General features: G+C 36.2%; 1 protein-coding gene across 1 annotated transcript in view; it reads right to left on the bottom strand.

The window, feature by feature from the left end:
* Positions 1–1,407: 1,407 nt before the first annotated feature.
* Positions 1,408–16,247, bottom strand: part of ERBB4 (erb-b2 receptor tyrosine kinase 4) — a 680,938-nt gene continuing 666,098 nt past the window's right edge. The window contains exons 27-29 of the mRNA XM_088021952.1: positions 5,991–6,038; positions 4,915–5,212; positions 1,408–1,853 (exon numbers count right to left, since the gene is read on the bottom strand). Of these exons, the coding sequence (XP_087878078.1) occupies positions 1,408–1,853; positions 4,915–5,212; positions 5,991–6,038 (792 nt within the window). The remainder of the gene's footprint in view (positions 1,854–4,914; positions 5,213–5,990; positions 6,039–16,247) is intronic.

Raw genomic sequence — 16,247 nt, 5'->3', positions numbered from 1 at the left:
ACTTGCATTCCTTCACGTGGAGTATATAAACTGGATAACTTTCCTTGCAGAGCAAATGTGATATCACTTGTAGATAATGTGCTGGCCCTTTCACCATAATCTCTGGATACTGTTCCAAAGTCCTAATTTGCTTGGTTTGGCATTTCCACAGTCTTTCCTTATCTTAGCTCTTTTAAAAAATGTACTTAAATTAGTTATTTTGCTGGTTGCTTCCATATTGCTTCATTCAAAATCCAAAATGGAGTTCAGAAAGGGAACAAATAAAATTAGAGCTTAAGTGCAAACTACATTTCTGAGTGTCTGCCAGGTAGACATACCCAATCCAGTGTCTCTTCCAGTTCAATGGCTTCCCCATTGGACCACCCCTGAAAGTGTCAGTAGTTTTCATGAACCACACAGAATTGTCTCTTAGTTTCCCTTTTACTCTTTACGTTACCAACTGCCTATCAAATACTGTCATTTATGGAGAAGAAAATGTTGAAGAATGTAAAGGACGTGGGGTACATAGTCAATAGTGAAAAACATAACAGTTAGATTTGATGTTACACTTGACTAATATCTTGGCCTCCCCGTCTAATTTTAAAGGCTCTATATTTAAAATAATGGTCATTTCACCATATTAAAATATTTTTTTACAATTCTGTCAATTTATAGCAACACGTAAGAAACTCTGATGTAAAAATATTTGCAATCAGAAACTAAAGTCAGAATATGTGGGGATAAAAGTAATATAAAGGGAAAGAGCAAAGCAAAATGAAACAAAATGAAAAGACCAAAAAAAAAATCCCTCCAAACATAATTACTAATTATAACTTTGTGAAAGATTAAGAAATTATGAAAGCTGAGTTGGCTGCCGTTGTTTGTTAGGATAGAAACTGTTGGAAAAAGAAACTGTATTTTCAATCTCAGTTACTATCATATGTTACAGAAAAGGTTATCCTTTTGTTCTAATGGAAACTTTATTATGATTTCCAAGGTACTGAGAATGTATACATCAGTTCCTACAGATAGGAACAGATAGCATGGGTCTTTCAGGCATCTGCAGTAAAAAAAAAAAAAAAAAAAAAAAATAGAAAGAAAGAAAGAAAAAAAGAGAAAACATTGAGAACTAGCTTGACAGCAGGCAGTATTGCCTTGTATTTGCTGGTCCTTTTCTAGCTGTTCCAATCTCCTGACCAACCCATGCAGAGAAATGAAGAAACAGTGTGGTTCCTCCTGTCTTTCTCTTTCAGTTCTTCCTCCTCATATTCAAGTTAGATAAGCATATGACTATCATTGCATCTCTATAGCTTCCACTGGAAAGTGTCAAAACTACTGGCCTTGGGAATAGAAGGAAGATCATAAGAGAAAGAGAGGCGGCCGGGAAATTGGAGTGGGCGTGTCTCTATCTTAAAGCCACTGCTGAGCTTACACCACAGTATTTCGGTGTCTGTAGGGTGGAGGAGGCAGCACAGTGCCTGGCTTCAGCGAGAACTCAGAGAGGTATTCCGGATTCTCTGCCACAATAGGCCGGATCCGTCCATTTTGTTTATAAAAATATTTTGTGCTGTACTCCTGCAGGTAGTCTGGGTGCTGAAGGGTGCTCCGAGGTGGCAGGCTGTGGTTCCAGTAGTCAGGGTTGTCGAATGCTTTCTTGGCCTTCTCTGGCACAGACAGTACATTGTTCTTCAGGTACTCGGCATTCCCCAGTGCGTTGGCAAAGGTGTTGAGGTACAGTGGCTCATTCACATACTCATCCTCTGCCTTGGGTGGACCATTGGAAGCGTTGTGATATTCGGGATTATCCAAAGCTTGAAGGTCTCCATTTTTCCTCCGAGAAACAAAAGGGTTTTCCTCCACTGGGTTCAGGTATTCTGATGGAATACAAAAGTATCAGTTAATATTTACTTTCCAGAAAATGTTAATCAGACGAAGGTTATACAGGATGGTTCTTTTTCCAGAACAATAAAACCATGGATTTGTTTTCGTGAATTTTCACAAAAACTATTTTGTTGATTACTTTTGTCATATGAAAAAAGAGTAGGTGGGCCAAAACTCTTAATGACTAAACAAGGCAAACACAGGCTGGAAGCAGAGTTCCTGTCCCCTAGATTGTTCCTTTTTCCTTCTAATTCCATTTGTTTCTCCTGCATAGGAGGCCACTTGTTTAAAGGCTTCTGTTTTCTAAAAGTCAGTATTTTTTGTTGTTGGAAAGTACGACAACGGGGTTGAAAATACGGGATTAAATAGCTTTTAAATATGGAGAAATTAGAATTTCTAAAAGGGTACTGGAAAATCAAAATGTCTATAGCTTAACTCCATGCCAAGATGAATGGATGAAGTGAAGGAATGGCATTTTTTAGTCTGTGTGTTTTGCTGTGATGTCCATATAGGGTAAAATGGATTTGATTATAGAATGTTTTCCAGAAAGCTTTACACATTGGAAAGAAAACATCTAAAGAGAAGACTCAACTAATAAAATCTGCTAGACATCTAACATGTCGCTAAATTGACTTGTGTGACAATATATATGCCTAAGAATAAACTGTAATTAGAACATTTACTTCCACTGGCTAACCATAATCACGAAATAGCAAACTAGTTTGATCATATGAAATAACTCTTTTGTAGGTTGAAACCAGTCATAATAGTGGCTATTTTGCATGATTTGATCTAATAAATTACTATAGAATATTGACTGGGGAATTTTTTTAAGAGGTGTTAATCAATGCTGCTCTTCTTAAATTCAATTCCACCTCTGTGTCTATATGTCTATAGACTACATACAGACCTATATTCACACATACACTAGACCTCTTTTAATGTATACACAGATATGACACTTCAGCTATTCCTATTTTGGTGTTGGGGCAGGGAAAGGGTACAATTGTTTGTTGAGATGCCACCGTTCTGAAACAAACTTTCTATCCTCTATACTTAGCCTGACAAGTAGAGAAAAATAATCTCATCAAATCAGGGTGATTTGTCCCTGGATATAGGCCTGCTTGATATACTTAAGTATTTAGCATCATGTACAAGTTAAAGGATAGTAATGACTATCCCATCATCACATATAGGAATGACAGGAGCTTACATCATCCTCACAACAATCCTGTGAGAAAGGAAGTGAAGCTGTATTTTTTTCAGCTTTATACACAGAAAACCGAGATTAAATGATGTATGAGGGATACAACTAGTATTGAACTAGAACTCAGATCTAAAACTCCTACTGAGGGCGCCTGGGTGGCTCAGTCGTTAAGTGTCTGCCTTCGGCTCAGGTCATGATCCCAGGGTCTTGGGATCGAGCCCCGCATCGGGCTCCCTGCTCTGCGGGAAGCCTGCTTCGCTTCTCCCTCTCCCACTCCCCCTGCTTGTGTTCCCTCTCTCACTGTGTCTCTCTCTGTCAAATAAATAAATAAAATCTTTAAAAAAAAAAATAAAACTCCTACTGAGCCGTCTTTTTGTTCTACTGTACTATTTTCATTATTGTCCCTAAAGGAGTAGGGAGAACTTTTCACTTCATAACATGTTGGAATTTGAATGGTTTTCAAAGTGACAGTCATTTTAAGAGAAACGTATGAAAAAAAAAAAAAGCTTTTAAGGGAGGCAGAATTTGATTTTCCTTACCAGGTTCCTGAAACTTCTTAATTGAAAGTGTAGGAATGTCTATACTAAAATTCTCTACTCTCTAAGAAGTAGGCTGGAGTACAATAATCTTCTGTAGAAACTCACATTCAGGGACAAAATCAAGGTATGCTCTACAGTGAGTCTATATAGGCTGGCTTGTGTTTTCTCTTAGAAGATTCATGTTACCTTTTCTCAATGCAAGCTACTTATCAATTTCCTGATGCAAACTTGCAGCCTTGCAGTTGTAAATGAAGAAACAACTCTATGGTTGAGCTGAGACTCTTTCCAGAGAGTATTGCACTTTCAGGGGGGATCTGCCAAATCTCAAAATCTACATTTGTGTCACTACTGGGCTACTCTCCAATTCTTCCAATGCATCTAATTCTTCAGTACAGTAATACCTTCCTATACTTCTAGATAGATACACCTTAATAGGTTATTTACAATATGTACTTAGGGATCCCTTAACTGCATTTTATAAAATTAAATATAACCATATAGTCAAGAACATAATGGGCCTTCATACGAGTCTTAAAATAAAGTTTACTTGACCCTGAAGACTCTGAGACACAATCATCAGTTTTTAATAACAATCATCCATCTTCTCCTTTCTGTGATGCCGTTAACGTGGAAGGAAAGTGGCTTTTTCAAAATTGAAATGTCATTTGATTTGGATGTCTAACATTTCTACTACTAACTTCGTAAAGTCATGGCTGAGCTTTGTAGAACCACAAACTGAATATTTTCAAGACATGATGGTACACCTTTAAGTAAATGCAGCGTCAGAACTTTAATTTTTGAAATGTGTCATATAAGGAATCATAATCTCCTGTAATGAACAAGATCATCCCAGTGATGCAAAATTTTGAAGAACTTATCAAATCTTTTATTGGTGCCATTAAAATACCAGTCTTTATGATCTCCACAATAAGTTCAATGAAGCCATGTTTCCAAAATCTTGTGATGTGCTACCTCACTCAAATATTCAATAAAGATAGTCCAATAAATATAAGTTTAGATCAGTGCTTCTCAGGCTTGACTGTGCATACAAGTCACATAGGGATCTTGTTAAAATGCAGATTCCTATTCAGGTGGTGCCTGAGATTCGGATTTCTAAAAAGCCCCCAGATGGTGTAAGTGGTGTGGGTTTGGACAATATGCTACACAGAGCAGCAGCCTAGGCCTTTTCTGGGTCACAAATGTTACATAGTCCAGTGGTTTGGCAATTTCCCTTCTACACTATATTGCTCATTTTGATAGGGAAATGAAATGCCGAATGACAGTCATTTCTGCACATTCTGTTTGTACCTTGTTTAGGTTTATCTCGCATAGGGGTCATGTAACCTTCTTCATCCAGCTCTCCTCGTGGGCTCCGTTCCGGGGCAAACACGGTGGGGTCAGCGCTGTACCTCTGGGTGCTGCTCTCCTCCTGGACGTGGGGTGCCACTGGCTTGCGTAGGGTGCCATTACAACAGGAGTCATCAAAAATCTCGGCTGTAGCCCCCTGAGCTACTGGAGCTTCTGGGATCGTGCTGGTCGTGGCTCTGTAGGGAACAGGCACTCCTTGCTCTGTAGCAAAACCCCCATCTCGGTATACAAACTGGTTCTGTCAACAGAGAGACACATTTAGATGGAAGTTATTATTAGGAATAGCTGTAAAAAGTTAACCAAAAGGATGTGAAAACTTGTCTTTCAGACAAAAGTCAGTTTCTTAATTGAGTTTTTCCCCTGAATGGCTGACAAGTTTGAGTTACAACCCCCTAAAATTCCAATTTTTCTTACTAAGTGATCCTGGGAAAAGAGTTTGGAAATACATATTTAAATGTTACTGACCACCTAACATAATGACCTAATACAAAATATTTCATGTTATTTTCCCACAGTCACCTATTTTTGATATACAATTCAAATTTCATGACAAATGGAAATGTTATTAATTGTAGGCAGTCGACATTAAGAACAGAAGTACAGTAATGCATTTGGTTGGTGATATTTCCTTACTGCCTTCTCTTCTGTGGTCACTATGACTTTGAGTCTCCGAGTACCTAACTAGGGAATCATTACCGAGACTCTGACTTTTTAGCACACAACCTATAATCATGGAAATAATGATAACCTCCTCAACCAGAAGCATAATTTATGAGTCCAGGTAATCCTTCAGGTAAAAATCGAAAGCTACTATTGATGCATGGCATCTCAGTTTTGGATTATCTACTGAATGAAATAAAACACATCCACAAAGCCAGCTATACAATCTACAGCAAAGTCTTAACTCACTGTTGGCAAAAGCAAAATGAGGAAACTATGGGGAGACAAGAGAGAAGAAACATGATAAGCAAAGGCCAAAAATACTAAAAGATGAAGGTTGATCATGAAATACTTACTCCTGACATGGGGGTGTAGGCAGGAGGTGGGCTGTGTCCAATTTCACTCTAATAGGAAAGAAAAATGGAATGATGGATATAATAAGAGGTAATATGAATGAAAAGAAAAAAAAAAAAAAAAGAAAAGAAAAGCCACATGAATTGTATGAACCAAAGGGGAAAACATGCACAACAGTGAAGTTTGCTAAATGGTAAAATTTTATGCACTCTGACTACAAATGAGTTTATTCTTGTGTTTTGAGAATATTAAATATTGTATTAAATATTTTAATTCAATCCCTGAAAAGAAAAATTACATAGGTAAAGTAAAATTTTAAATGGATTAAATATGTAGTTGACAATGAATATTTTTCTCATTAACCCTGGGAGAAAGATAAAAATGGTAAATAATTAACTATAGTTTTAAATAAAGAACCATTTCCTTCCTTACATGTTGTATGGCTAAAATGGCCATATACCACAGCATTGGTTCTCTCTTGTAAAAAGAAACTTATCTGGAAGGAGATAGAAGTGAATTTCAATTTTCCTTGAATAATTTTTACTACCAGGTTACATTTATTTTTCACTATTTCAGCAAAGGGTCAATTTTTTAGCCTTTCCTTTTAAAAAAATACATACTATTTTCTCCTCAGTATGATTTTTTTAAGTTAAGAAACAGAAGAAAATCTTGGAATATTAATTCCGTTCCTGGAAATATGCTTTGCATATATTACTTTCATGTATTTAGAATCAGTTAAAATTAGATTTCAGTTAAAAAAAAAAAGGCATCTGTATTCTTATAGCTTAATACTCTATCCTATGAGCTAAATAAAAGTGGATATAAAAATATGATAAAATATTAAGGACAATATTCTTAGAGTAAATAGAGGGGGTTATATGAATATCAACACCATTTCTTAATAATATATGTATTTTAAATATATTTCTTGAGAACCTACTATCTATGTGCCAGGCACTTTTCTGGACACTGGAGATAATGAATAATGCAGATAAAAACAGTTGATTTTATGAAGCTTGCCTTCTCTGCACACACGTAGGAAACTTGGCTAAGTATTATTCCAGGCCAGTGTTTTTACAATTCAGAGATACATAAAACAAACTCTAAGGAGAATATGGTCCCATGGGGATTAATTGTTTAATGTAAATTAATAGCAATTGTATAACACAATTTCCCATAATTAACTTAGTCTCCTGGGACTAATAACCCTGGGGCCAAGTTCTGAACTCCTACATTAGGTTTACATTTTAACTCTCCTCAAAACTGAGTCATTTACATGATGGGATAGAAACTATTGATCTCTTTCCTTCTCTAATAACTAAGAACGTCTTGAAGATCATGACATGGAAAATTAGAGATGTATTTAATATGCTACATAGAAGGTAGTATTGTCCAGTAGACACACTGTTTGATGATTTGTTAGATCTCTGAGCTCCAGTCCCAGTTACAAATGATGTTGTCTTTTTTTTTTTTTTAAGATTTCATTTATTTATTCATGAGAGACAGAGAGAGAGAGAGAGAGGCAGAGGGAGAAGCAGGCTCCCAGGGAGCAGGGAGCCCGATGCGGGACTCGATCCCAGGACCCTGGGATCATGACCTGAGCCTAAGGCAGACACTTAACCATCTGAGCCACCCAGGCGCCCCAAATGATGTCGTCAATTGTGAAACATCTCAGATCCTCAGTTTTATCCTGGGCCTCTCACCCCTTATCTTAGTGAAGACAAAGTAAGAAGGCCTATATAAATGAACTTTGTAAGCTCTGCACACTATAAAAATGTGAAGGTTATATAAAATTTAAATATTCACATCTGCTAAATCAAATTATTAAAGTCAAGCAAACAAAATGCCAAAGCTACTCATGAAAGAGGCATTTAAAAATGCTTCTCTGTTCTCCACATCGCCATCAGTATAGGTATATTTTGTTATTTTTTAGAAAGATATGAAATTAAATACATTTTTTTCATAAAATCTGAGGGGAATTTGCTGTATAGTCCAGTGAGATGTAAAATAGAGGGATGGTATGGGAACTATGACAAGTGCCTGGTGGAACTTGATCATGTTATAAACCTCGGCCTTACCCTATCATTAAATCCTGATTATTGAGCAAGCATTTAACAAATATTTATTAAACCTCTGCAATGAAAGCGCAGGAACTGTGAGATGCTGGAGATACCATGAGACACCAGGAGAGACGTGATCACTGGCCTTTTGCAATTTACAATGAACAATCAAGTATTACCTGAGATGATTAGACGAAAAAGCAAGAGTAAGATGAAGCTGCGATGAATTTATTTGAATTCTATGATTACATATTAGAAGACAAGTATTCCAAAATATTAGTAATTGCTGCTGTTCCTCTGACCTCTTACTTCACAACAGTTGCTGTGCTGGGTCATGTTTGACTAGAATCACAGCTCAGGACACGGCACAGATGGCTATAGCTACACATTTTACATTTTATAAAACTTGAGGGAGGGCGCCTGGGTGGCTCCGTCGGTTGAGCGACTGCCTTCGGCTCAGGTCATGGTCCCGGAGTCCCGGGATCGAGTCCCGCATCGGGCTCCCTGCTCAGCGGGGAGTCTGCTTCTCCCTCGGACCCTCTTCCCTCTCGTGCTTCCTATCTCTCATTCTCTCTCTCTCAAATAAATAAATAAAATCTTTAAAAAAAAAACAAAAAAAACAAAAACCTTGAGGGAGAAGTGATCAAAGGAATAACTCGCAAGTCATTCTTCATCAGGAAATACTTTATTGTATATATTCATTATCTGGGCTAGACTGCCTTCAATTATAAAAACGTTGTGTTAAAAATAACTGGACCTCTTGAAGAGAGGCCATGCCATATTAGAATGCAGGTGCTCTCCCTGTTTTGACAAGTCTTTCCATCAGCAACCTGCCAAATCTGGATCTGGACATACTGCCAGATACCATCACAGTAATAGGAGTATCTTCATGCTTTTCCTAGTTTTCTGCATTAAAATGGAAAAAAAAAAATGCTAAGCAAATCCCTTTAGAATTCATTGTTTTTGGGGTTACTGGCTGCTTTTTATTTTTTTGTTTGCTTTTTTTTTTTTTTTTCCTGTTTTCCATGATAAAAAGCACCTCATTCATTTCCCCCTGGAAGGGCAATGTAGCTACAAGGGAACATCTGTGAGGCCAATTAGCCGGGCTGGAAATGTGATATAATTGTTGTTTAAATATATTTAAATTACATGTTAATCACTATGTCATAATTTATAGGCTTTGAAAATAACTTTTTGTACTTGAGAGCCAAGCCAGATTTTACTTGTTTTTGCTGTTTTTAGTTTGTAACAAGCTCTCCTCATTCCCCGCCCCGCTCCCTACCCCCCACCCCAATTTCCCACACTTGAAGAGCTGAACTCTTAATATCGAAAAGAATGACAGCTGCAAGTAAATTGGTTGAGTAAAAATTAAGATCCCCACAGTCAGAACACGCTGGAGTGACCTTAAAGTTCTGAGCAGAACAAAGCAGTACTCTCAGTTAAAAGGCTTTTGTTGTTTTCATTGTGCCATTTTTCTGCTGTCCATCAAAGCCCAGCTTTGTGGATCTTCAGGAAGTACCCGGTGCATCTGTTCAATTAGCTGGGGAGGGGATTTATGGTCAGCAGGGCAGAGATAGAAAGAGGTGGGTTATAAACTGGCAGGTGATAGGGAATTTGTTTCTGGTGGGGGGATTTATAAGGGTGATGGAGAGAGTCAAGTTTAATTTCGTGGCCCTTTCAATGGGACACTGTATGATTAACTTGGACTCAGATGCCAGAGGTTATAGAGAAGGCAAATATCAGCAAATATATCAAATATCGTGTTAAATGCACTTTACATATATCATGTTCTGAAGTTTGCATTTCAGTTGAATGATAAAAATATGAAGCTGTCTTATTATATGCAATGTATTTCTCATATCTATTGTTTTAATTAAAACATTATATTATTTAATATTGCTCCTGGGAAATTTTAAATTGTTAACCAGATGGGTTTTGTCTTTTAATATTTTTTTTAATCATACAAATCTATGTTCTTAGGAAACAAAAATACATACTTAATGCCTAAACTGTATCTAAATTAAACATGCACTTAATGAAAGAGAGGTTTTTTTATCTTCAGATAATTGTTCCTATCAATATTACCTATAGGATTAAAGTTTCTAGGGTCAAGAAATACTCTAAATCCTTTTAACTAAAACACAATGTATCTCTGTAAGATGTTACTAATCCATCCACACTAATTTATTACCTAAACACATGTAACTATTAAGGGTTCTCAACCTTTTATCCTCCCTGGCATGTATTCTTAACACTCTGATGGGCCTTTTCACATTTTTACATGTCAGGTAGCAGACAGATAAAATGCTTTTGGCATTATGTCCAATTCCTGATGCATGGCTATAACTTACATATTTTTTCACAACCAAGTTCAACATATCAATGTTTGAGACACCTAGATTTAGAATCTCCATTTTTCATAAAGCAGCCAGAAGAAAACAGCGTGTCCACGTATGAAAAACCAGCAAGAACTGGGAGAAACCCTATTGAATCTAGGCAGCTGGCTCACACATTTGCATGCATGCGTGCACACACATATGTATATACAAATTACACAAAACATCTTTTGTCTATTTATGCATGTGTTTATTTATTAATGCACTCATCCATCTACTTAGTTTGATTATGTGGAATGCTGCTTTTTGAGTCTAGAACTACAGACTTCCAATTATAAAATAAAGTCATGAGGATGTAATATACAGCACGGAGAACATAGTCGATAACATTGTCTTAACTTTGTAAGGTGACAAATGGTAACTACACTTATTGTGGTGATCATTTTGCAATGTATACAAATGTTGAATCACTATATTGTACACCTGAAAATAATATATATTTTATGTCAATTATACCTCAATAAAATATGGATATGTAAAAAAGGCATATGTTTCTTTGATAATCAAGAAGAAAAGGGATTGGGAACACCATGAGAAATATAAAACTACATTCCAAATTTAAGAATCAAACATAAAGCAAACTTAAATATAGGATGATTTGGACTCTTTAGTGAAGAAGAAGAAGCAAAAAAGAATCACACTGAAAAACAATTAAAAAAATAGAAAAATAAACTTGTTTACTCTATCACACACAAAATAAATAAATTAATAATGATTAACAATAAATAAAAATATATAAAATTATATAATACTATTTTAAATACATCAACAAATAGTTAATAATAAGCCTGTGATTCAGTTGAAGGAATATTAACTTGGGCTCTCATCCTTTGTTCATTCCTTTTTCATTAACCTTAGAACATCTTATCTCTCTCATGTCTCATCTACTCTATTACTGAAAATAATTTGTAATGAAGGGAAGCTATGAACGGTATCAGTAAATACGAATAGGAGTCAATTCAGAATTTACAAATTGTAGAGGGTGCCTTTTATAAACATTAATAACTCTATTTTCCTAACTCAGTTCTTGAAGTCCAATTAATTATAATGTCTATTCTGTTTCATAGATGAATATATGACTACTCTTAGGCAAACTGAGAAATAGGAAGTGAGACTAACATGTATCATGTGCCTACCATATGTCAGAGACTATCTTAGGTTTTATTTATTCTTATAACCTTTCAAGGTATATATCATCACTAAAAATCATGACTTGCATTTCACAGATGAGAAAACTGAGGACCAGGAAGTTAAAAGTTCCCCCCGTTGGGGAGCCTGGGTGGCTCAGTTGGTTAAGCATCTGCCTTTGGCTCAGGTAATAATCCTGGAGTCCCGAGATGGAGTCCTGGGATTGAGTCCCGCATTGGGCTCCCTGCTCAGCAGGGAGTCTGCTTCTCCCTCTGACCCTCCCCCTTCTTTTTTTTTTTTTTTAAGTTTTATTTATTTATTTGACAGAGAGCGCAATCTAGGCAGAGCAGTAGATAGAGGGAGAGGGAGAAGCAGGCTTCCCGCCGAGCAGGGAGCCAGATGTGGGGCTTGATCCCAGGACCCTGGGATCATGACCTAAGCCAAACGCAGAGGCTTAACCAACTGAGCCACCCAGGCGCCCAGACCCTCCCCCTTCTTGTGATCTCTCACTCTCATTCTCTCTCTCTCAAATAAATAAATAAAAATCTTAAAAAAAAAAGTTCCTCCCGTGTACACACAGCCATTAGTGGCTATCTGAATCTATTACTCTTTATCATGCATGCCACATAGAGATTTTGACTTTAGCATTTCTTTTCTCTCTTATCTGTACCCTCTCTCTGCCCCTGCATGGTGCCTCAACTCTTCTCTCAAATGAATTCTCATGATTCTTTTTCTGTGAAAAATTAATTTCAAGGAGGACTTTAACTCACTATGCTTAGCTATAAAATACTAGTAATGCTTTAGAGTATCACCTCTCCTAGCTTATTTGCATTTTAACTAACTACAAGGACTTGAGCTGAAAAGGAAACCATAAGTAGAATGTTAAGAGCTAATAGAGGAGATGAGGGATCGATCCATAGATAGAGAGATCCAAAGATTTTCCATGACAGCACTCTTGCTTATGGATTTATTGTTCCTACCCCAGGGCTTAGTCAATAAATTCCTCTTCCTGCTTGACTAAGGGTAAGTACAACTATTTTATTGCCAAGCAACAGTTCTTATACCCTTTCCAAATATCAGTAGAACAAGAGGATATTCCCCTTTAAAATACTCATGGCTAGATGAGTCCATAAAATGAAGCTGAAGATTCCTCACTTTGTACATTTTGGCTTTAAGTCTGTTGGTGTTATGTGAAGTCGAAGGGCGTTATTAGCAGTCAAAAAAGAAATGGTATAAAGAAGCATGATTTTGCATTGGTGCCAACATTCCTTAATTTCATTCAAGATAATCAATAAGAATTTTGTCACCCTTCCTGAGATTAGTAATCACACGGAATTTATATCTCCTCATCCTGGTGCATATTCTATATGTCTTTTGTTCGTTGGTTGTTTGGTTTCTGGCAGTTTTCTTTTGTATGTTTATATTTCTTTTCAGTTGTTGTATTTAAACCTTTTTCATAGTTATCACCTAGCTTCTAGTTAACACATGCTGTTAGAAATCTAAAGAGGAGAACTTCTAGGAGGTTTCTTAAAGACCTCTCACTAGTTCGTTTCAGTTAGAAAAAGCATGGTCATTTTTCTTAACCTATCCTTAAGAACATTTGGTTCAATTGCAGCATCTTCATTTAAAAGTAAAAATGAAATCATTAAGTCTTTATTATGTCCAAATTCTTGGGAAATCTAAATCTTAAAGTGAATCCTAAAATTGCCTCTCTGCTTGACTGTTTTTTATCCCAACATCACGAAGATTATTTAATGAAGACTTCTTAGTACATGAGCGATGACTTGAGGCCAGGAAATTCTGAAGACAGCAATTCCATAGATCTGGAACAAGTAGTCACCTGCGGTCCTTCTACCTGTAGGGTTGTTTTCTTGAACTTTTTGCTACTAAGCCTTGTGACCTTTAACAAATTCCTTAATCTATTGGGCCCTCAGTTTATTTATCTTTGAAAAGAGAAGTCAGACTATGGAACAGGCAGTGGGAAAAATCACTTTTAACTGTCAAATTATTTGTACATAGAATGAATATTCTGCCTAATGACATTACTCTAGAATTTGAAAGGCTATACCTTGGCCTAGGTATAATATGCTTCCTTTTGTATTATTAATAAAGACTTAATATCACAATTTTCAGCTTAGTGTGTGCATGTGTCTATGCATTCATACACACACTAAGAAAATTAATAGTTTGAAACAAAATAATAGGCTTATTTAACCCACTCAAAATGAACCTTTTTTTTTTTTAAACAGACTGTCAGATCATTTGTGGCTTGTTTTTGTTTTGTTTTTACTATTTTTCACCTGTGGATATTGTTTATCAACTAAATGAATCTTGTTCACTAAAACATTATGTGTAAGAGTTCTATTTAGAAATATTTCTCTAGTGGTTGTTTAGAGTTATTTTTATCTACTTGCTAATAATAAGGCAGTAGTAAAATATTGTATAGTTCAACCTCCTCCTTAGCAATAATCCAAGCTTGGGAAATTTTATTATATATTAAAAATAGCAATAACAGTATTTAGAGCAATCTCTGTGTGAGAATGTAAAGAATATGAAGGACATAGTTGTATCTTGAGAGATGGAAAGCAGTACGACGGGAAATAGGATTGTAAATTTTATAAATCTAGTTTTGGCATGTAGATTTTATTCAGTGTCTTCATGATAGGTGTTGACAAAAAGCAAACAATTTAACATAATACAGATAAGGCTTACAATGTTCACATCATTTCAGCATGGACCAGGTTGGAGATATCTTCAGTTATGCTAGTTTATGCAAAGTGTTTACCAGATAAAAAGTGAATTCGTAACAATGGTTGATTCATCCAACCACTGCTCTTTAAGCTACCAGGTGGCACAGCTGTTGCTGTAAGTAAAAAGATTCCTCACAGTCCACCTGGAATTAGGACAGCTGGTTCATGAGAGCTGCAGCACATGGCTGTCCCATCGGCGCAGAGCAAACACCAGTTACATTTCACAGGAACAGGATGGTATTTACAACTTATCTGAGCCAAAATGAATATTAGATTGAAGGTAGCACCCCAAGAGAAAAATCTCTCCCCAAGAGTTACTTGTTGACTATAGTCTAAGCAGTTGTACCATTTTCAAAAGCCCCCAAATTTGATTTTGCTGCATATAAAAAGGAAGAAGGAAATATACAAAAAATTCCTGTACCTATTTGTGAACCACTTTGGAATTTCCAAAAAAAAAAAAAGTGGTCAATACTTCTCAGTCTCCCATTTACACTCTTTGCTGCCAAAGTCAACTTAAATTAGCCAGGACCATGGTCATAATCATTTCCTTTTAAATTCTAAAATGGCTGACACTTCAATTAAAAAAAAATATGAAGGAGGCAAAATATAAAATAGACTCGAAATAAGAGAATCTAACTTAAATCTGACATGGATTCCAAAGTTCAATCACCACACACTCTATTTTCAGCTATGGTAACAGAGATGATTTCCTCAAGGTCACACAGCTAATTACTAGCAAGCCAAAATCAATAGCCCTAATTAGAAAAAATATATGTTTATGGTTTATAATGCGGAGAAAAAAGATCTATTTGATGTCCTTAGAATATGTTTGCCTAAGACAGGGGCAGCATAGTAAAACTGTAAAGCAGGTGAGGTCTGATCTCAATGTTTCCTCACCAAGCTTGCCTTCTTAGTTTCTGGCCCAGATTTATTTACTCCCCACTAACAGACTCCAGAGTCCACGATTCCTGCCCTGGTTCTATTGGAAATACGACTATATCTATATCCTCCTTGCAAAGAAGATGTACCATTCTGATGCAGTAACTCACACCCTATGTTTAATTATTGATCCAAGAAAATTATTAAGAACTTATCATGTACCCCATATGAATGATTTATCACTGTATTCTAGTTGTTTATTTACTTAATTAGTATGCCTTCTTTCATAGACTGTAAGCTTATTCAGAAGAGGACTTACTCTAATAGTCACCATATCCTCAATGCCTAACACAGGACAGGGACATGGACATGGTGAAATTTTCAGTAAAAGGTATATTGTATCAAAGGATGGATGGATAGATAGAACAGTATATGAAACCCAAAGAGTGGCTCTATTAATGAGAATCTCAGGGACCCCAGCTAGCCAGCCAGCAAGGTATGTTTTAAAGGATATGCTTTTAGCATTCCTGGAATTATATATTATACATTATATATATCTTAGCCTATAGATGCTGATGGTGAGTCTTAAATTGACATTGAACCCCAATACCCAATACAGTAATCTGAATATTATCTCTCATCTAGAACACTCACTCTCCTTATCAATGATTACTCTTCCTGGAGGCATTGTTTGAAATCTTAATTCTTCTGGCAAAAAAAAAAATGTCTTCTTATAGTGAGTAGTTCCAAATGTAACACACATTTCCCATGTAGTTATAAAACTTCAAGATTCTATCACTAATACGACAACAACCTCTTGAGACATCTTTGTATTTCCTAATGCTTTGGAGGTCTAGCAAACTCAGGCTTTAGCTTTATCCCTGAAGATATAAATTATTAATTAAGAACACTAGGAAAGACAGACTCAAGGATAAATTGCCATCAGGCAGATGGAAAATGCAGTTTTGGCTCATCAGGTCAAACACAAATCCTGACCAGTATGCGTTTTTAAGTGGTACATACCACCCACCTGGATTTCTACACTG

The sequence above is a fragment of the Eumetopias jubatus genome, unplaced genomic scaffold (genome assembly GCF_037043125.1).
Source record: "Eumetopias jubatus isolate StellerSeaLion01/CBP00866 unplaced genomic scaffold, mEumJub1_p1.0 scaffold_3, whole genome shotgun sequence".
Classification (NCBI taxonomy): domain Eukaryota; kingdom Metazoa; phylum Chordata; class Mammalia; order Carnivora; family Otariidae; genus Eumetopias; species Eumetopias jubatus.
Note: the sequence above shows the minus strand (reverse complement) of the source record. Positions and strands in the feature narration are given on the sequence as shown.